The 22,955-nt window shown below is 40.2% G+C and overlaps 1 protein-coding gene across 29 annotated transcripts in view; it reads left to right on the forward strand.

Moving 5' to 3' along the window:
* Positions 1-22,955, forward strand: part of hth (Meis homeobox homothorax) — a 1,177,701-nt gene that overhangs the window by 118,696 nt on the left and 1,036,050 nt on the right. For all 29 annotated transcript variants that reach the window (XM_053798553.1, XM_053798554.2, XM_053798534.2 and 26 more), the window contains one exon: positions 18,544-18,685. In XM_053798553.1, the coding sequence (XP_053654528.1) occupies positions 18,544-18,685 (142 nt within the window). The remainder of the gene's footprint in view (positions 1-18,543; positions 18,686-22,955) is intronic.

Raw genomic sequence — 22,955 nt, forward strand, 5'->3', positions numbered from 1 at the left:
TAATAAAGAAACACAATGATTTTTTTTTTCGTTAGGCTCAGAATTATTTTTTGCGAAATTATTGTATACACAAATTTTCGCTTGCCTTATTCGGCAAAAAGAGCATTGCTATTAAGCCAAAATCGCAAGTTTTACCTATTTGACGTTACACACACACACACACACACACACACACACACACACACACACACACACACACACACACACACACACACACACACACACACACACACACACACACATATATATATATATATATACATATATATATATATATATATATATATATATATATATATATATTTATATATATATATTTATTTATTTATATTTCGGCTGTGGCTGCACGTGCAACTATTCTGTCGCAATTACCAGTTCGCTAAAGTTCTATTTTGTATTGTTTAATTATTGTGTGGGGTAGTGGGAGGGGTCTTGGGTTAGCAGTGTTGTAGTGGCTTATTCTTCTTTATTTATAGGCCGTGATAAATGGATTCTCCAAGTGCAATTCCCGGCGTGTTAAATCCATAGATTCCGGAAGACTCGGGATTATCGTCAGCCGCACTGGGGCTCTGCATAAATATTCCAAGTGAAGGTGTGTGTGTGGGGGGGGTGTTTGTGTGTGGGGGGGACGGTGTGTGTGTGGGGGGGACGGTGTGTGTGTGGGGGGACTGTGTGTGTGGGGGGACAGTGTGTGTGTGTGTGTGTGTGTGTGTGTGTGTGTGTGTGTGTGTGTGTGTGTGTGTGTACTCGGCTAATTGTTGTTACCAGGTTTGAGTCCTAGCCTTTGGACTTGCCTCTCAACTATCGAGTTGTGTAAGTTCTAACCCCCTTTGTTCCGTTAATATAATTCATCTTGAATCTTTGTGCTCATGTGTTGTTTCCACCACATCTTGCTACTCGTTCCACATTTTACAACCCTAGGTCTGTATGCGTCTTTATGTGGAAGCGCCGTTGGGGGTTTGTCGCTAGGCTTCCGGAGTGAAGCTGCCTCTGCCGGGAGCCCAGAGCTTCATAATTTGGGGTAACTCACAGAGCCATTGCTTCGGTAAGCTTTAGTGATATAACGTGCGTCTTAGCTACGTTTTAAGTTTGATAACTTACGACCACCTTGTGGTTGAACTTTGAATAGGTTGGCGCTATTGAATAGCGTTATCGTCGGGTGAACGCCGAAGTGGGTTGTGGTTAGCATTGTTAAATTATAATAGGATCTGGCATAGCGTAGAAGGGTAATGAAAAAGTTTTCCTGTAGTGTGGGACTTATAACGTGAATCTTGTTGTTATATGTGTTAGCATTGTTGGATTGTCATTGCGCAGCGCTCTGGGAAAACTAAATTAACTAGTTAGTACCGTAGGTTCATAGTTATTAGTATGAATCTTGTATTATAGAACTGGTAAATTATTTTGCCTGCCTGTTGCATTTTACAATTATAGGCCTGTCCTATAATTATATTAGCTTAGTATTTGAAATGGATTAAGTAGCATTTTGGATATAATTTGGATAATTGTATGGACAGTTTAGTAAGAATATATTATAAATCTGGGAAATTTTAAAAAATATATATAATAATATTATTTGGTTAACTTTGTAAAATGATTCATTTTGGATAACTTTGTAAAATTAGGCACTTTTTAACAATATAATATTTTAGGTACTTTATAATATTATATTATCTCCCTTGGATTATTACCTAATGTAAAATTATATGACTTGGATTTAAAGACAGTTGTGGGATTAAACTGTACAATTATTATTGTAGAATATAACATGGGTGTTTCATAATTACTATATGTTACATAATTATTATTGTAGGATTTAGCATTGTGTTGTATAATTATTGTATGTGATATTTCTTGATTTTTAGAAATATTAGTGTCTAGCGTGGCTTATAGATTTTATTACTAGATTTAGAATGGGTTGTAAAATTTGATTTTGCTTCCATTATTATTTTCATAGTACAGAAAAGCGCTAATCCCGAATGGGTCTGTGCAATTAAGATCTATCATGGGTTGTAACATTATTATAGGATCTGACTGTGCTATACACAGTGGTTATTATTTATTGGTCTTGTTACTGTTAGATTAGCCTTTTATTGTTATAGAATTATGGTGGTGTAAAATAAGTGCTATTCAATCAGCGTTTTTTTGGTTGTAATTACAGTTTGCGGTATTATAATCATGGTTTGCGTGATTGTAATATGCTGTGTGGGATTGTAATTGCGGTTCATTTGATTGTTATTCTCGTTTTGCGGTATACTTCGTGATTTTTCGTTCGTGCTGGAGTTTTTACTTATTTTATATTGTTATTGTTATTATTATTATTATTATTATTATTAATGCGGAAGCGGTAAACCACACCTTCATGTATGACCCCCAAGTGGTCATGTAGAAGCGCCTGGGGAATGCGAGGTAATCAGGGTTGATTCGAGGAAGAGGAGAGTAAGTCCACATCTATTGTAATATGAATATCTTTCTAAAAAACTCTTTTGTTGCTTAGGATTTCATTTTCGCGTCCTTTATCAGCGCCTTGTTCCTCATTACGTTGTTTTTCTCTTTGTTCTATATTTCTTATTTTGTCCTATCCCGGCTCTTGTTTATTTTTGTAAAGGTCTTCTCATTTATATATATATACATATATATATATATATATATATATATATATATATATATATATATATATATATATATATATATATATATATATATATATATATATATATATATATATATATATTGCTTTTTAATTTTGTATTTTTTGGTTTTTCTTGGTTTTTCTTCTATTCTTTTTGTGTTTATTTATATTTTCAAATTTTTATTTTGTTGATCTTGTAGTACTGTATATCGGCTTTATTTATATATTTATTATGTTAATTTTGTAATTCTAATTTTATAATATATACTTAGATCTATCTGCATTATATTATTTGTGTTAATGACAAAAAAAGCTGGAATAATTAATGTTATCTTTATTAAAACGGCTAAGCTATTCTTGAAGCTGAAGGACTCCTGATCCAAGGAATTGGAGCAATCCTTCCCTTGTCTTTAGATGGAGCTTTTTTGCCTCCTAGTCTCCAGGTGCTGTGTGGGCCCCTTCGGGTTTAATGTTCCCCCCATCACTAGTAATAATAATTTTCTTTCTCTAATTTCCGCTTCTTTATTTCCATATATTATTCTGCTCCCTGCGCAGACATTGTTAACGAAGCCTTTGCGCATTAGTGGATGTCGTTATTGTCCGTTTTGCCTACGTCTTTCCTTTCTGTTGCTGCGCTGCTGTTGATAGTGCTCGTTTCACTTATTTGTTCGTTTTTCCGAGTTGCCGTTCTTCCGTTGTTAGACCTCCAGCTCTCCCCTTTGCTACCTGCATAATTTTTACCCGTTTATGGGCTTCCGTTGTGTCTTCCTTTCTCATGGCTACCATTTTTCCCCATTTCTGTTCTACCGTTTCTTAGTTCTGAGCTCCTCCGTTACCGGTTAAATTTTTTCCCGTTTTTGTATTGCCGTTATCAGTGCTAATGCCCATTGTTGGTAGTACTGTTTTCCGCCATTTTTGTACTGCCGTTGTTAGTGCTAATGTCCCTGGTTGCTTATACTGTTTTCCGCCGTTTTTTGTACTTTGTTAGTGCCGGTTCCCTTCCCATCTACAGTTTTCACTAGATACTATTGTTGTTAGTGAACGGCTCCTTTGTGCCGTTTTCACCGGTTATACATTACTGTTAATAGTACTAGGCTCCGTTTGTACCTGCACCGTTTCCTTCATTTACGAAGTGCCTCGCTAACAACTACCGTTGTTAGTGCCCGGCTTACTTTTCTCCTTAGCCGTTTTCACCGTTTTTTTTTTGTACTACCGTTGACAGTGCTCAGGCTCCTTTTCGCCGTTTACCCTGTACCGTTGCCAGTACTTTTCTCCTTTCTCACTTTACACTTTCTCCCGTTTGTGTGCTGCCAAAAGCCTTTTAATCATTTAATATTCTATTGTTAATGTGCACTTTTGTCTTCACTTAATTATCTTTTGTCTCTTTAAGGGAGTAGGATGTATTGGTGATGGTGGAAGGCTCTTGATTCAGGGAATTGTAGCTGTTTTTCCTTGAATAGAACCTAATTTTCTCCCATTCCCTGACGCTGTATAATTCCTACAGATTTAGCGCTTTCCCATAGGTATAACTTTTTTATGCAGGGGATTTTGACCACAGAGTGCCTTTTTTTTTTTTAATTATTAATTTTGCCTTTTGCAGTTATTTTTTATTGTAATTATCACTTGTTATTTTTATCATTATTTTTCTAATATTTTTTTTAATATTCGATTTATTATGCCTTTAAAATTACTGTACACTCGTGTTGTATTTATTTTTATTATCACAATAACTGAGTGATATTTAGGGATCATTTTTTCATTGTTATAAAATAGCCTAGTTTAATATTTTTCAGTCTTTCCACCTACATTTTCTTTTAGGAATATGTCCCATCCCCACCAGCTTCCCCCTGACCGTTTGTTCAATTCCCCTAGTTTACTCGGCCTTATCCTAACCTTTCCCCTTTACTCAATATCTCCCCAGTCCTCATTTATTTCTTATCTCCACACACTTCCCGTTCTCCCCATCCTTTCTGTTGTATCCCCTAGCATTCCACTTTATTCTTTATCTGTGTTGCCTTCCCTGTATCCACTATCTTCCCAGACTTCAATACTCCCTTCTTAGCCTTTTTAGTGTGGGGAAAGTGCCTTGATGAAGAGCTCTTCGTCCAAGGAATTGGAGCTGCTCTTCCTTTGGATCAGTTCTAATTACTTTCTTTGCCCCCAGTTGCTGTATGACCCGTACGGGGCTAGAGCTTCCTTCCTGGTTCTCAGTCTTTTTCTTGTGATACATCTTAAGTGAATGTGACTTGGACTTGATTGGCTTGGGCCAGTAGGCCTGCCGCAGTGCTCCTTCTTTCTTATGTTCTTTTACCCTCTTCTCTCTCAGTTATCTGCTTATCCCATACCTCCCCCATCCGAACGTATGCCCCATTTCCCTCCCATATTCTCTAGCATTCCCCGTGTCTTCCCCACCCGAGCCTCCCTCCCAGGCAGGGAAGAGCATAAGTCACCGGTGGTCAGAGTTTCCCGAATATGGACTAGAGGTAATTTGGAAAAAAAAAAAAGAGCGAAGAGAACGCGACGGACGTCTCGGCTCGCGGGGCCAAGGGTAAAAGAGAGAGAGAGAGAGAGAGAGAGAGAGAGAGAGAGAGAGAGAGAGTGAGAGTGAGTGAGTTTTAGACATGTTTAAATAAAACCTAGAAACGCAAATCTTGTCTTATGGAAATTTCACTTAATTAAATTGAAAGATTTATTGGAGAGTTTTATATGGTAGAGCTGTTATTGTTGCAGGGGTATTGTATACTTTATTGTTCTTGCTTGATTCGTCATAAAAGACAGTCACCTGACACGGGTGTTTTGTCATAAGGTGATCCGTTCAGTATTGCTGGCACTATGACCAGAGTACCGACATTCCGGTGATATCAAAGACAACGTGAAGAAGGTCGGGTAGCTGTGACCCTTATGGTGGTCCATGGTAGCAGTGAGCGCTGAGCAAGAGACTCAACCATGTAGGGTATAAACCATACCCCCGGCCGGGATTGAACCCGCGGTCATAGAGTCTCAAAACTCCAGCCCGTCGCGTTAGCCACTAGACCAGCTCGTGTCATTACGATTTCTTAAGTCATGTAGGGTATTGTTCCGCTCACAACCCAAACGACCCGAGTTCGATTCTGGGGCTGGGCGAGTTTCTGTAAGCCTGTTTCCCGTGTTCGCTTAGCAGTAAACGTGGACGTATGTGTTATATGATTGGTGGGGGTTGCAACCTGGTTGAATTCACGTGTGGAAGGGAAGGAATAGACTTAGAAATGAGGATACAGACGACAACTGAGCAGTTCGTTGTCATTTTTGTCCTGACTTTTAACTCATCCTCCGAGCGCCTATTTCTTCCACTGCAGTGTTCCCACGTCCACTTTTAACCCTACGTTGAAACCCGTTTATTATTATAATGTGTATGTTATTCCCCTCATCCACACACACACACACACCAGGGAAGAGGCTGGGCCAGGAGCTGTGAATAGACACCTGCAACCACAAACAGATGAGTACACACACACACACTAGCAGAAACCCGTCGGACATGTCTGGAAACAAAGAGAGCCTTTAAAATTTGGCTATTAAGAATTGCACATTCTTCGCAGTGGTAAGGACTAGCAGTAGAATGTCTTTGGGAAGCAGCTTCCCTCTCTCAAGACTTGCGGGCTTAGCGCTTGTTTTTATTTTTTTTTAATAATTTCCCTGAGAGGAATATTCGATTTATTATTATCTCCACTCGTCCACAATTCCATTGTTGTTTTTGTATTTATAGGGAATTTCTCAGTCCGTCTAGGGAATGGGAGGCAATCAAATTTGATATGAGGGGGAGGGGTAGCTCCGGTTCCTTGGATTACAAAGCTTTTTTTTTACGCAGGAATTGACAAGGTTAAGTTAAGGATCCCTAGCTTTATCGACAATCTATTTACAGGTTAAGGATTCACATCTTTATTGACAAGATAAGAGCTGTTACCAACATCAGCTCATTTGAAAGCATTTTTGTTATGAAACATACAAGTAGGGAACAGGATGAAGTTGGAGCCATCTCTCGTTCTCTCTCTCTCTCTCTCTCTCTCTCTCTCTCTCTCTCTCTCTCTCTCTCTCTCTCTCTCTCTCTCTCTCTCTCTCTCTCTCTCTCTCTCTCTCTCTCTCTCTCTCTCAGTAGCCCTAAACTTGTTCCGTTTTCCTACCCAACACTTCAATGTATTCGCACCCTTCCCGTTTTTCCTATTATTTATTCCCCCATTTCCAGCTGCTTTATGCTCTTTGGCTCGCCAAAGTAGGCAGCAACTAAGGAGAAGGTAGCGGAGGGCAGCAGCAACTCAAGAGGTAGCAGCTGAGTAGTAGTAGCAAAGAGGGGAGGGTAGTAGCAACTCAGCAAAGGATAGTAGACAGCGGTAGCACTAGAGCACAGGGTAGATACAATTGATGAGAGTGTAGTACAGTATAACCGATCACAGTGTAGCAGCAGTTGAACACAGAAGCAGAAAGCAGTAGTAAATGAGGAGCGGATAGCATCAAGTGTTAGAGGGGCAACTCACAGACTGGGTCACTTTTAACAGCCATAGCTGTAACCTCAGGCAAGGGTCAAAGTGTGAAGGGCCATCGTCTGGGGGTGTTAACTGGTGTGTTGACACAGTTTTTACGGGTCCTTGGCGACTGTAGACCCAGGAAGACGCGAAGGTGGGTCTCCCGATCTCCGCTAGAGTCGTAACTACTATGAGAGGGCTTTGATGGTTCCTATAAACACTGAGGAAGGAGGGTCTGATTTTGAGAGGCAAAACTTGTCCATAAATACGGTAGGAAAATGCCAAGTTTCACACTGAACAAGTTAATAATTTTTGTTAATAAAATTTGGTAATCCATATTTAAAGGTTTGCTTTACAGCGTCTGAGTTGATGAAATATGAGACTGTGAGGAGTGGTGGAGGACAGAGGGGACGGTGTAGTTAAGTGTTGGAGAGCGGGTTATTATTTTGTTCATGGAGAACTTGCGCTGGTGGGTCTGATGCAGTTCTCCATCCTTCTTAAGGGGGGTGTGATTTGGACCTGACTGGCTTTGGCCAGTAGGTGACTTGGACCTGCCTAGCATGGGCTAGTAGGCCTGCTGCAGTACTCCTTCCTTCTTGTATTCTTAAATCTTAGATTCCTACAGGTCATCCATCACCTGGATAATGGGAGGTAATCAGACTCGATCCAAGGAAGTACAACTCTGGTTCCTTGGATGAAGAGCCTTGAAGGGTAGGGGATAGTTTAGTAAGGTGCTGGTGAAGGACTCTTAATAAAATCATGAATGCTTCTCCAAAAACTGTAACCCTACGGGTTTAGCGGTTCTCCGTGAATATAATACTGGGAACTACTAGTGAGGTATTGTCTATTGACTGGGCAGGCGATGCAAAATGCCGCCAATAAAAAGTAGGGGCGCCATTGGTACACTAAGAGAAAACACCATAAGTGTCCGGGGCCCAAAACTGTTCAACAGCCTCCCATCAAGCATTAGGGGAATTGCCAATAAACCCCTGGCTGCCTTCAAGAGAGAGCTGGACAGATACCTAAAGTCAGTGCCGGATCAGCCGGGCTGTGGCTCGTACGTTGGACTGCGTGCGGCCAGCAGTAACAGCCTAGTTGATCAGGCCCTGATCCATCGGGAGGCCTGGTCATGGACCGGGCCGCGGGGGCGTTGATCCCCGGAATAACCTCCAGGTATCCAGGTACCTACCTACCTGGAGGGTGTTCCGGGGGTCAACGCCCCTGTGGCCCAGTCCTTGACCAGGCCTCCCGGTGGATCAGGGCCTGATCAACCAGACTTGTTACTGCTGGCCGCACGTAGTCCAACGTACCAACCACAGCCTGGCTGATCGGGTACTGACTTTACAATTTACAAGTACTCTGCTTGATTACGTTGGTCCTGCCGTTGGAGGATTGACAGCACTTGTAATTGCTATTTAACGAAGACTCACACGAGCGGCAATACATCGACAATCACACCAGATGTTACAGACGGAAAACTGGTGGCGTCACTCAGAGCTGCTGGAAAATGCTTGTTATCCTCCCCTCCATTCAGGGTGATTTATGCTTTGTTTTTAATACTATTCTCACACCTTCACTTTCCTTCTCTTCCTTCTTTTTATTTCCCCCAACACCTGTTCTTTGAGGGGTTGAATTGAGCCCCCTCTCTGTGGGAATAGCCGCTCCTTCTTTGACTGGGGATAAGTACCCCCTCTGATATGTATACCTGTGGAGATAAGTGCCGCCTCTTTGATAGAAGAATAAGTGCCCCTCTTTGAGGGGGAGGGGATAAGTGCCCGTTATCACTTGGGAACTTTTATTCGTCAGGGGAAATATCTCCTGACGTGTATCTTAGTACTAATATTTGATGACTCGCTCAATGGAACGTTTGGTCTTTGACAGAGGTCTTCCGCTGGCTTATCAAGTACATCACGTAAAAAAAATAACTTGTACCTAATTATAAGATTTGTAGAAAAGAGAACATCCCCTGCCCACGTCCCAATGCCTACTTACCTATGACTTGTTTCGAGGGTAATAACCCTGCAGGATAACCTACCTACCTGGAATCTACGAGGAGGGTGTTCCCGGGGTGAACGCCCCTGCGGCCCAGTCCTTCACCAAGGCCTGATCAACCAGGCTCTTACTGCTGGCCGCACCTAGTCCAACGTACGAATCAAAGCCCAGCTGATCGGGTACTGACCTCACTTATCTGTCCGGCTCCCTCTTGCAGGCAGTCAGGGGGCTTGTTGACTGCCTGGTCATCCAGGCTGTCGCTGATTGCACCGTCACAATCTAATCTGGCACTTTTGCAGGTATTGGACCAATTTCCTCACGAAAACTTTTACCTTTTGTTCCTTAAATATTTCTCCAGGCTCATAATTCCGGAACTATGAGACCTACACTCTTTCCTGTCTCCTGCCTGTCTGTTACCCACATGTTTTTGTGAGTCGTAGTTTGACAGCTTGTGACTGTCGGCCGAGACCTTTTTTTTAACCTCCTGGCAGTTTTGTATTTAATTAAGCGCGACATAAAATTTATCACCTTGGGAATCAGATAAGACTAGGGATTCTGGTAGTGCGCGCGCGCATGTCTTGTAGTTGGAGGCTCGTTTGGAAGGTAGGCGGGTCGTCATTATCCCAGAGGAAGGGTTGTTAGCGATAAGGCTGATCGTTAGCGGAAACACACAGCGTTGGCTTTCTATTCTCTTGATCAGGTGGAAATTTCTGTAATTTAATAAATGCACTGGTTAGACTGTGTTATATTAGTGGTGCTTTATATCTACGCTGTTTATATTGGTGGTGTTATATAACTGCACTGTTTATATAAGTGGCGCTATGTAACTGCAGTTTATATAAGTGGCGCTATGTAACTGCAGTTTATATAAGTGGTGCTGTATAACTGCACTGTTTATATTATTGGTGTTAAATTACTGCACTGTTTATAGTGGTGGTGCTGTATTACTGCACTGTTTATATTGATGGTTCAATGTTACTGCACTGTTTATATTGGTGGTGCTATATTACTGCACTGTTTATATCGGTGGTGCTATATTACTGCACTGTTTATATTGGTGGTGCTATATTACTGCACTGTTTATATTGGTAGTGCTATATTACTGCACTGTTTATATTGATGGTTCAATGTTACTGCACTGTTTATATTGGTGGTGCTATATTACTGCACTGTTTATATTGGTGGTGCTATATTACTGCACTGTTTATATTGGTGGTGCTATACTACTGCACTGTTTATATTGGTGGTGCTATATTACTGCACTTTATATTGGTGGTGCTATACTACTGCACTGTTTATATTGGTGGTGCTATATAACCACTTTATACTGGTGCTATATAACTGCACTCTATATTAATAATGGTGCTATATAACTGCTGTTTATGTTGGTGGTGTTATTTGTGGTGTTATATAATTATGTTCTTTATATTAGTGATCTTATATAACCACTCGAGTTATGCAGTTTATATTGTTATGTAACTTTATTGGTTAATGTTTATATTAGTCGTATTAATTGCACAAGCATCGCTGTTTATATTTTTGGGTAGTGATGTTTATATCTGATAATAGAAAACTGCGCTGTTGACACTAGTTATGTTACATAACTGCGCTGTTTACACTAGTTATGTTACATAACCACGATATTTACATTTACATAACTGCGATGTTTCCACTTACATAACTTCGCTGTTTACACTTACATAACTTCGCTGTTTACACTTACATAACTTCGCTGTTTACACTTACATAACTGCGCTGTTTGCACTAGTTATGTTACATAACTGCGCTGTTTACACTAGTTATGTTACATAACTGCGCTGTTTACACTAGTTATGTAACATAACTTCGCTGTTTACACTTACATAACTTCGCTGTTTACACTTACATAACTTCGCTGTTTACACTTACATAACCGCGATGTTTACACTAGTTATGTTACGTAACTGCGCTGTTTACACTAGTTGTTACGTAACTGCGCTGTTTACACTAGTTATGTTACGTAACTGCTGTTTACACTAGTTATGTTATGTAACTGCGCTGTTTACACTGTTACATAACTGCGCTGTTTACACTAGTTATGTTACATAACTGCGATATTTACACAAGTTATGTTACATAACTGAAATGTTTACACTAGTTATGTTACATAACTGCGATGTTGACACTAGTTATGTTACATAACTGCGATGTTGACACTAGTTATGTTACATAACTGCGCTGCTTACAGTAGTTATGTTTAATAACTGCGGTTTATATTAGTAATGTAACTGCTATTTTCACATTAGTGTTAAAAGTGCAAGTTATGTTTGTATTTGTGATGTTATATGACACTAATGTTTATATTAGCGACGCTATATAACTGCGAGAGTTATGCAGTTTATAGTGACGTTGTATAATTATTTCTACCTACCTGGGGTTTACCTGGAGGGTGTTCTGGGGGTCAGCGCCCCCTGACTGGGCCATGCAGTTTATAGTGACGTATAATTGTTTCTACCTACCTGGGGTTTACCTGGAGGGTGTTCTGGGGGTCAGCGCCCCCTGACTGGGCCGCGGGGGAGTCAGATCCTAATCAACCAGGCTGTTACTGCTGGCCACACGTAGTCCAACGTACAAACCACAGCCCGGCTGATAGGGTTTATTTTTGTGATATTATTCCCCATTGACAAATATTCTCTCCATTGAGAAATATTCTCTCCTTTCAGTGAGTTATTGCCCTCGGGGCGAGTGATCCTCCCCACTCCTCGTCCTCAAAATACACGCGTTTACTTGCGTCAGTTTCTGAACGATCTTTTCCTTTATAACTTTGATATACCTTTGATGAATTTCTAGAGTTTTTCGACTCCCGGAGGCCGGCCCATGACCAGGCTTATCTGGTGATTGCCTGGTCAACGAGGCTGTTGCTGCTGGCTGCCCGCTGACCCTAATCAGCCAACGAAATTAGATGTTAGCTATTTTGCTTTTATATAGATTTTTCTAAATTTTCGTACATTCAACCTTCTATAACTAAATTGCATAAACGGGAGGATAGCAGCCGGTATAGGGGAGAGAATATAGTATTATATGTTATTTTTTCTTGGGATCATCGCCCCCGTGACCCGGTCTTCTAGATTAGGAAAGATTATCGCATTTGCTCAGTTGGTGGAAAACAATACGCTTGTTATGCATGTGTATTCTTGCACCACGGGTGGGTGGGGGTGAGTGTCGCCGACACCGCCTGGCTCAGAGCTGCTTATGTCATTGAAACAACAGCTGGTAGTACTGCTAACGTTAATGGCTTCGTCGTTGGTAGATCCTATGCACCTTAGTGCTGTCTCTGTCTCTTTATCCATCTCTGTTTCTGTCTGTTTCTCTCTCTCTCTCTCTCTCTCTCTCTCTCTCTCTCTCTCTCTCTCTCTCTCTCTCTCTCTATCTCTCTCTCTCTGTCTCTCTCTCTCTCTCTCTCTCTTTCAGGAAATGGCCGTAAGATTTGTTAGTTATGAGGTTGAAACCAAATTTTTTCAAACACTGGACATTTTTATTTTGTGGTCAACTCTGAGCTTAGAGTAAACCAAAATAATAATAATATATGTTGGTTTTGACGACCCTCGTAAAATACATTTTCATTTACATTTTTCAACATTAGGTACACTGATGCCTTTTACCTAACACTTAAAAACTTCCAGCAGGTGTAAGTAGGTACGTTTATTCAGATACAGGTACACATAAATAGTTACATAATTTATCATACATAGCAGCATATGTGTGCAGATTACCTAGGATAACCCAAAAAAGTCAAAGTAACTTATTTCCATTGAGGTCCTGGGCTGGGGCTTTTTGACACAAGATATTCCATACCAACAGGTAGTAGATATTTTTACATAGGACTGGATATGACGTTCCAGGAGGACTGGATATGACGTTCCAGGAGGACTGGATATGACGTTCCAGGAGTACTAAAGTTTTAAAGAAAATAAAATCCCTACAACAGACGACTGGACACACTGGTACCTATTTTTACTGCTAGGTGGGCAGGGAAATTTGTGTGTGGAGGGAGAAAATTTCTTCATATATTTCTCCGTCCCAGGGAATCGAGCTCTCAACCCTGAGATTGTGAGTCTACAGCTTGCATCAGTGACATGAGTCGCATTTCTTTAGGGGGATTGAAGAAATAGGATTAGACCGAGTGGGGATTGATGTGGGGGTGTGACGTAGGGAGTTAGGCCAGGGTGGGGGTGTCGGAGGGAAATTAGAAAGGGGTGACGGAGGAGTGATTTAGGAAGAAGTGACGGAAGAGGTGAGGCGGGGTGTGACGGTGGGGTGTGGGTGAGGCGGGGCGGGAGAAAGGGGAAGTAGCAGAGATTGATATTGAGGAGGCCATAGTAGAGTGTGTAACCCGTGAAGCCCTTGACTGGCGATTAAGAGCTTGGATTACCCTGCAGGAGTGATACTAGGGGGGGGGGAGCCAGCCTGCAGGGAGAAGGTTGGAATCTCGGCTTTTTAATGGTGTGAGGGGTAAAAGACGGGGGTTTAGTGGTATGATGGGGGTTTTAATGATGTGAGGGGGGTGAATGATGGTGCTTTTCAGGGGGGTTAATGATGGGGTTTTAAATGGTGTAAGGGGGTAAATGATGGGGGGGTTCGAGGGGTAAATGATGGTGTTTTGAGGGGGTGAATGATTTTTTTTTTTAATGGTGTGAGGGGGTGAATGATGTGTTTTTTCAATGGTATGAAGGAAGTGAATGAGTTTTATTAAGTGTTGAACATTTTTAAAACTGATGAGGGAGTTACCTGGAGTCACTTCCGGAGGTCAGCGCCCCTGCGGCCTGGTCCTAGACCAGGCCTCCTGATTACTGGCCTGATCGATCAAGCTGTTAGTGCCTGCCGCCTGTCGTCCATCATATGATCAGGAGCTGATTTGAGAAACATGTTGAGTTCCCTCTTCAGTGGAGGAGGTACGAGAGGTGAAGGATTTTGATGGTGTGGAGTGAACGGGGAGCTGTTTAATGGGGATGTGAGAAGTGAATGGGGGGCTTTTTAATTAATAATGGCTAGTGAATGTGTGAGATTGACGCATACTTTTTGCGCAAGACTAGTTTTGGATTTAAGAATTTGGTCCATTACGGCCCCTCCTCTCACCTCCGCTTTCCGGAGTCAGAGAGGTAGTAAGCGAGGTTCATTATCTCTCAGAGTTATGGAAGTTTGCTAATAATAACATTGACTGTCCTGTATTATACACCAATTTTTTTTTACGTTTTCTTTGCATATATTTACATTGAACTGCATTATTATGTATTTTTAATGAAAAGAGTATACTCCTGTGTTACCACGTCATGTATATTCATGTGTGTGTGTATGTATATATATGTATATGTATATATAGTCTCCTGGTTCTTCGTATCCTCTCATGTCTTCTGACGCGTACATCCTTCTTGTGTCTAGTGACGGTGTATCCTTCCCGTGTCTGACGATACTTTTCTTCTCACGTATCTCTTGACACTATCATTCTCATTTGTCTCTTAACTTTGTTTTATAACAAAAAAAAATATCGAAGCAGGATGCACATGGGAATATTTCTAAATTGCACGGAAAAATTTACGGGAAAAAGGATTAAGATTTTCGGTAAGCGTCATTTACTGGTTTACGAAGATATTTTCCTGGGCAGGTGTAGACATGAAGGATCACTTGTACCTTGGTAGTTACATGTGACCAGTTTCGAGAGTTATTCAACCTTCCCAGCACGGCCTTAGGACAGACTGCCTTTTTGACCGCCTGATCAGCCTACCATCAACTTCTTGAAATACACGAACCTCGGTATTGTGTAGAAAATAATTATTGCAGGGGTTCATTATGAAACACTAGTTTAGTAAAAGTAACAAGAAGTGTAGCTAAAGAAGAGAATAAGAGAAACACAATGATTAAGGATAGACAAGTGAAAGTCCTAAGTATCTTTTAGACATTCGCGGAGAAGACTATGCCGAGGAAATAGCGTAGACTCTTGTTGGTTTATTTTAATCAGCGGGAGGCGCTAAGCCACAGTAATGCTGAGATATATGTTGGAAAAGATAAAAGTTGTAGAACAGGGTTCTTTGACTGACAGTTTCGCTTTGTCAACAACGAAAAGTTGCCCTAATAAGTTTACTTTGCATTTTTTTTTTGTCTTAAAGACTATGCCCCTGGGTTAGGTTTTGTTAGGTTAGGTTCGGTTTAGTTAGGTTAGGTTAGGTTCGGTTTAGTTAGGTTAGGTTAGGTTTAGTTAGGTTAGGTTAGGTAACAATAAGTTAGGTTTGGCTGTAATATTTAAAAAGGGCCCTTTGTTATTTTTATGTATTTATTCCAATATGTACAAATTAAAATAACCTCCATGAACTAATTAGTCGGTATTATATCAGGCCTCCCATTGTTGGCCTGATCAACCAGGCTGTTGGTGTCAGGAGGACATGCATTTGATGAAGAGGATCCCAGAAGGGGATCGAAATAGGTGGCCCGTGACCTGGTAGGCATAAAGCTCTTGCTTCACACGCTGAGGGTCTGTGGTTCGATTTCCGGCAAGGGTGGAAACATCGTGCATGTTTCCTTACACCTGCTCTGTCTGTTTACCCATCAGTAAAATGGGTACCTGGGTGTTAGTTGACTGGTGTGAGTCGCATCCTGGGACAAAATTGACCTAATTTGCTCGAAATGCTCAGCATAACAAGGGGCTTTCTATATAGTAGTGAGTCATTGATGTCAGCTAGGCCTGTATACCTTGTACATGTACTTGTAGAAATAAAAATATTATTATTATTATTATTATTATTATTATTATTATTATTATTATATACAGGCCAAATAATCTCTGAGTTTGTCTCCATGTGGGTTATTATTAAGCACTGACAAGTGTTCATTACACTTAAGTTATCCATATGGTTCAGATTTGGACGGAGAAATGGTCAGGGTAGACATGTAAGGGAATGCCAGGTATCAACTCAATGCTGATACACTTGGAAAATCTGATCGCGTAAGGTATCCGGGAGTGACGATTAGTGAAGATCTGAAACCAAGGCAGCACAGTATTAATGTGCTACGCTAACTGGAGATTAATTTTGTCATCAGTCTTTGTTCACCCTGTATAGCATAGTGACCAAAACTGTGAAGCATAATCTTAGTGAAATGTCGTAAGTGTCAGAAGGCAGTGGGAAGATAAATTGTATGGATAACATTAATATGTATAAAAGAAACGAAGTACTGTACCATATTAAACTTTACCTGCCTAGCATGGGCCAGTAGGCCTGCGGCAGTGCTCCTTCCTTCTTATCTTCTTATTTCTGACACACAAAACGCTCTCTACCAATGTGTTTTCTACAGCGCCATTTTTTGTTGATATTATTGATGGTTTACACACTGATCTAATTAGTTTTTTTATATTGTAATGTCAAGTATTTAATTTTGTACAGTGACTGAAAGTTTAAATCGGCACTAAAATACAGAGGATTCAAGGGAGTTTTGGAACATCATTAAAATGTGCGCAAATTATTTTGGAAGTATGCAAAGAATAATGATCAGGCTACTCCCGAGCATTAGAAAGCTTTATTAAGGACAGCTAAGAAAGCTACAGTTACTTTTTCTTGAGACGTAAAGAGGCGACATGATAGAACTATATAAATGCACGAGAGATTTGTAATAAAAATTATAGAAATTGAATTGTGATCATGTCATCTCAAGAAAATTCGAAATGCTGGATTCAGATTGGAAATGTTAGCATTTTGAAGCGAAATAGATATATTATGGTTCGAAAATACGGTTGCAGATGTATGATTATCAGGTAGCATCACTGACGGAGACATACGGGCCTGCTGCTCATATTTTGGTAGTAAATAGGTTCCTATGGGTTAGGAGACTTGTGTTTGACATCCTAGAGAAGAGGAACACAGGAGCCCCCTGTCCCTCCCCATTGGAAATGAGGCACACTGCTTGCCTCTTCTTTAGATTATCCTGGGCTAATAATCCTCCGAAGTGAATAATCCGATGTAAGTCGCATTTTAAACACTGGAATCTTTGAAGAATAGGTTGGACAAATACCAGTCCATTCTTATACACAACTCGTTTTCGAACATATTTACGTAAGCCTATTCTTGAACGCTATACGCCACTACACATTCCCTACCTCAGGTTCATTAAAGTTATTTTAACTTGAGTTATTTTAACGTCAGTTAACCAGAATATACGTATATTTAACTTCCAATATAACGGCGACAGGGTAAACACATGCAATACACTGGCGTTGCCTAATTCGTTGGAAACAACACGCTTGTTATATACCGTGACGGGCTGCAAATACATGTGTTGTTGGTTGGGTATAAATAGCAGTCTGGCGAGGGTCAGTAGGTCTTTGGTCGAATTTGTTAGGTTTAAAGCCTATAGATAAAATATAAACATTATCAAAAATATTCTAACGTTTATTTTTTCGGATTACTTAAAAATTCGCCTCATCCCCTTCCAGCAGTGAAATTTAATAAGCAAGTTTTTAATATATTAATTATTTTATTCACACTAAAACTAATATAACAACAGCCCTATGTAAATTTTAGCAAAGTTAGGTATTATAAAATAACTGAATTTACCAAGCCTATCTAAGAATCTGATTAACAATATTTCATTGTTTTCCATGGTGGGAGGGAAGAGTCTTCAGGTGATTGTCTTTCTTACCAACATAAATGAGACACAAAATGGTTATATGATGGATGTCACGTGCAGGCATGTCACAGACGTGTACAGATGGATGTAAAAACACAAAGGAATATAATTAATATGGTTAAAGTATGAAATCAGGTTAGAACATGTAACAGTGAATTCAAACTGGACAAGGGAAGTAGGTAAGGAGTGGTTGAGCTTTACAGTTAAGTGGAAGACATTGGCAAGTAGTAACTTTGAAGCTGCAGTGGGAGGCTTTAAAGATAGGCTAGGCACATTAGCGAAAATAATTGTGTGTAGTAGGAACTGCCTTGAAGTGTCTCCCGTAATATATTTTTGCCCTGTCTCATAACGTTTATCTTCTCCATGTCTCCCGATGCTGTTTGTTCTTTCGCTGTGTTCATACATTTTCCTCCCTTAATAGTGGTTTACTACACACTCTTCTCTCTATAATGTACATGTATTGTACAGTACTCACGTGTACCATACTGTAACTCGTCCTGCCGTATACACAAGCATATAAGTAGAGAAGCATCGTAATAATAGTTAAGAATGTAAATAAAGAGGAGCATCCTACTCTTACTCTATTCCCACTCGTGTATTTATTGAACTTATTTTAGTAATCTATCCATAGTATACACTTCAGTGACGACATTGTTATCAGATTATCACTCCATGCTGCCTTAGCTTAATTGTTTGTAGTGTGATTTTTCTTTTACACTGTGTAAGTACTGTACTTTTGCACTAGTATCCTAACACTGTTTCTCCCGGCAGGCACCCGCTGTTCCCTCTGCTGGCGCTGATCTTCGAGAAGTGTGAGTTGGCGACCTGCACTCCTCGAGAACCTGGCGTGGCGGGAGGTGATGTGTGTTCCTCAGAGTCCTTCAACGAGGACATCGCAGTCTTCTCCAAGCAGGTGTGACCTCGCCCTTCACGCCTCACCTCGCCCTCACATCTCTCCTAGGCCCATGGACCTAGCATAACGGCGAGTGCCCTTGCGGTCCATGGGCGGTGTGGGCGTGTAAGAGGTCCTGATATGTGACCTAACACAGCAGCGACAGAAATTTATCTTTTCGTCTTGTAATTTTTTTAGAGTGGCTGGTTCTATAACAAGTGTGAAATATTTTAAAAATGAGGAATTGTCCATGCCTCAGCCGGTTTTGAAAAATTATTTTTTATAAAAGTATAAAAGTGATTGTTGGATATAAATTTCTTCAAGAAAACAGTGTTCATTGTGAAGAAGTTGCATTAAAGTTGATGAGAAACTGATGTGTGCGTTGTGTAATCATCAAGAAACTACACGAGGTGAATAAAGGGCAAACGAACAAGGAGTAGCCTGTGTGTAGCGTGAGTTTAAGTGCCGGTTCTACTGCACCAGCTCGCCTACAACACCTCTAGCATAACGCCATCAGCACCAACAACAGCCAGACTACCAGATGGATGATGCCGGATAAGTACCCCTCGATAACCGGATTACTTTTCCTCTTTAAGCGGCCGACTCTTGTGTGTGTGTGTGAAGGGTGGTGTGGGGATGGGGGGATTGCTGTTGGACAGTTTCATTGGTGACAGAGTCGTGGCCGGGCTTAACAGATTACACAGATTAGGTCTTGGCTGGTTGCAACTTCACTGAGATTGGGACGAAACATTGAACTGATCAGGCGCTCCGATTTCTTTTATGCAAGCCAATTTGAAATAAGTTTTATATATGGATGTTTTAATATTTAGCGTTCTTAAACGCGTTAATTTCTCATTACCAGTGTGAGTTATAATCAGGGTGTAATCTCAAGTATGTTCCAGGAAAATGTTGTATCCCATCAACCGATGACATTGTATTAAAAATACAATACTAAACGCGTGTGGGATCATTCCGCGCAGGGAGTGGTGAATACTCGATCCTCCATCCGTGTGGGGTCATTCCACGAAAAGTATAGTGATTCTTGATCCTCTATCCGTGTAGTTTATTCAGAGCAAGAAATGGTGGAGGCTGGATGTTCCTTTCGTTAATCGACAGACACGCCACGAGATGACACATTTTGGTACACTCGGGAAATTATTTTTGAAAGGCATTGCGAAATAAGCATAGGAGTAATGTAAAACCTACTTCAAAAACATGTAAGAATAGCGAAAAACTGCATTAGGCTAGGTAACCTCTGCTAGGCAAACCTACTCACCCAGTCATACCTACTCATATATATATATATATTTACCTAACTTATTTTCACACCAGTGCTTTCCTATATCCTTTCTAAATCAGATACAGAAAAGATATCTTGAAAGCATTTCAAGTAGAATATATTATTGTTATTATTAAAGCTGGAAGCGCTAACCTTGTAGAGGTCTGTAATGTCTCGGTAATGGAAGGTAATCGGGTTTGAGCCAAAGACGGGGGAAGGATAGGTTCAGTTCTTTGGGTCAAGGAATTAACACTGCCCTCCCTTCCTTGAAGGAGCTAAATTAAGTTGATAGAGAAGAAATGGTGCCTTTATTCCAATAAATCAAATATTATTTATTGCCAACTGTTCTGGTAATATATTTCCTAAAGCACCGAACACAAGGGTGTTATTCAGCCCAAGTAGGAGTGGAATTTTGATCCTCCGTACGCTAATCTCGGCCCTGTCTTTGACCAATCAGGCTGTTAGTGATGAGGTCACTATTCTAGCTAGTGACGCGGAGTTGACGGATAATGAGTTGCATCTCAGCTTCGACACCCAGAGAGCTGGATCTTCCATTCTCTGGTCATGGATTATTATTAGCATCATTAAGGCTACTATATATATATATATATATATATATATATATATATATATATATATATATATATATATATATATATATATATATATATATATATATATATAATATATATATATATAAAAGGGGGCAAGCGCTAAACCCGTATGGGTGATGCAGCCCATGTGAGGGAGGGGGACCTAACTTCCCCCTTGCGGAAAGTTCCTTGATGCAAGAATTTGGTACCCTTCCCTTCCTTGGATCGAACCAGATTGCCTTCCATTCTCCCTGGCACTGTGACCCCTGTGGGTTTAGCACTTCCCTCTACGTATAATGATAATAGTAAGGATAATGCTTTACATCTGTCAGCATACAGATAATGTAGATACACGAGTACAATAAAGACTTATTATGTAATGCATTTAGGAGAGCTGACCATAAGGTTTAAAAAGCACATAATTAGGCATAGCATTATGTAGATCTTATTGTGTAGTTAAATGCAATCATACGTTAAATAAGACAGGGAGCTAATGACAAAGTGGTGGATTACAAAACATTTGCGTATATAAACAAGTTCAGTGATCTTCAGTTTTATGTCGTGATTGAATAGATACTGAAATTGCAGCAAGTTAAATTACAATACAGATATAATGGGACAATATATATGTAACCAATTATATGTGGGATTTGAAGGAAGGCGTGAAGAACAGGGTCATAAGTGGGTGAAGTTAGGTGTTGTTTGACTGGGGAATTGCTGTCTGGATTGCATCAAGGAGATGGGATGCTTTTTAACATCTTTGAAGCGATTGGCAGATAGTGGACATTTAGAGACTTCAGCCAGGGAGTTCTAGATTTTATGGCCTCTTATGTGCAGTGAGTTTTTGTACAGATTGAATCGAATTCGGGGGAGGGATATCGAAGATGTTTTTGTCTTGTGTTATGTCTGTAAGTTCTGTTGCAGCTTGAAGGAAGAGTTTCAGAGGGTTTATATTGGAAGTGATTTTCCTATATAAATAGCACAGTAGTATGAGTACATGCACAATTGGTACATTGAGCAAGTTTAAACTTGGAGCATGTTGTCTGGCACTGGATTGAGTAATCATTCATGCAGTGACTTTTTGTTGAGTTACATAAGAACATAATGGAGCACTTCAGCAGGCCTACTGGCCCATTGGTTTTAGGTGGTTCGATGTAGCAGATCCCCAGGCACAAATGCCATAGGTGAGGTAGGGATAGTTTAGTGAGTGGTGCATAGTAAGGTATGTTGGAGACGATGCCTACGGTAATATTAATAATAATAATGGTGAGGGAAATGTGCTCATTTATGCACTGTCACAACTACTCTTCCAGGGGAGATGACTAGATCAAGGAATTTAAAGTGCATTCCCCTTTCTCAGATAAAGCCTGATTGCCGCCCTTACAGGTTTAGTTCTCTGTGAACATAATAATTTGCCACTGCTTTTTTTTTTGAGGAATGTGCTTTTGTGGTTACGGGTGTTGCATGTCGGCTTGTAGCCTTACCTTTCAGTTGCGACTGATGACCCTATTCCTGTGGTGGTAACCAGGTTTGAAAGTTTTGATGTGGCTTATATTACCTAACAACAACAAATTCTTAAGACTTCCAGCAATATTTCAATGTTGTTTTATTTTATTTAAGAGTAGGTTAAATATATAAAACATACATTTCACTACAAATAAGAAATATAACTACCATATGTCTGACAGAGGCGTCTGAATAAAACCAGTAAATTATTAAAAGTTCATTTAATCTTATCACATCTCCCTTCTCTTATCAGTCTTTCATCATAATTTATATTTTAGCTCTGGGAACCATTTTGTAACTCTTTTATAAGACTTCCTATCAAAATCAGCCAGTAATTTAAAGGCTCTTTCCTGTCACTTTTATAAATAGAATATTGGCACAGTGTGTGCCATCTTAGTTTGTCTGACAATTTACCATCTCTTAGCACACAACCCCCCCACCCCTCCCTCACCACATTCCTTAGGGCACACCTTGATCATGAAAAATTGGCTGGTAGAAGATTAAAAAGCAAGTAACCAATTAATTCTATTAATATTTCCTAATGTTTCTTCTCGGAGATATGTGGGATAGGGAGCCGAGTTGGTTATGCCCTTGTTGACATGAATATTATTTTAAGGCAGTTTTTCCAAGTTAAGATGCTTGTGTTATCACTGTGGTTTTCATCATATATTTTTCACGCATATGCTTGCCCAAGTAGACAACATTGTTAACACGAATTTAGCACTCTTACATTCAGAACACACATGGATTGACCTGACCTTGGTTTTCTTGTCACCTGACCTATCATCTTGTTCTTCTCACCTTCACTTAAAGTCTTGTGGTGACAATGGATGGACCAGGATAGACAGAAGTATTTGGTCTCCAGATTGTGGGTTTTATGGACATACTAGAAACCTACCAATCCATCAAGAAA

This window comes from Cherax quadricarinatus, chromosome 87 (genome assembly GCF_038502225.1).
Source record: "Cherax quadricarinatus isolate ZL_2023a chromosome 87, ASM3850222v1, whole genome shotgun sequence".
NCBI lineage: Eukaryota > Metazoa > Arthropoda > Malacostraca > Decapoda > Parastacidae > Cherax > Cherax quadricarinatus.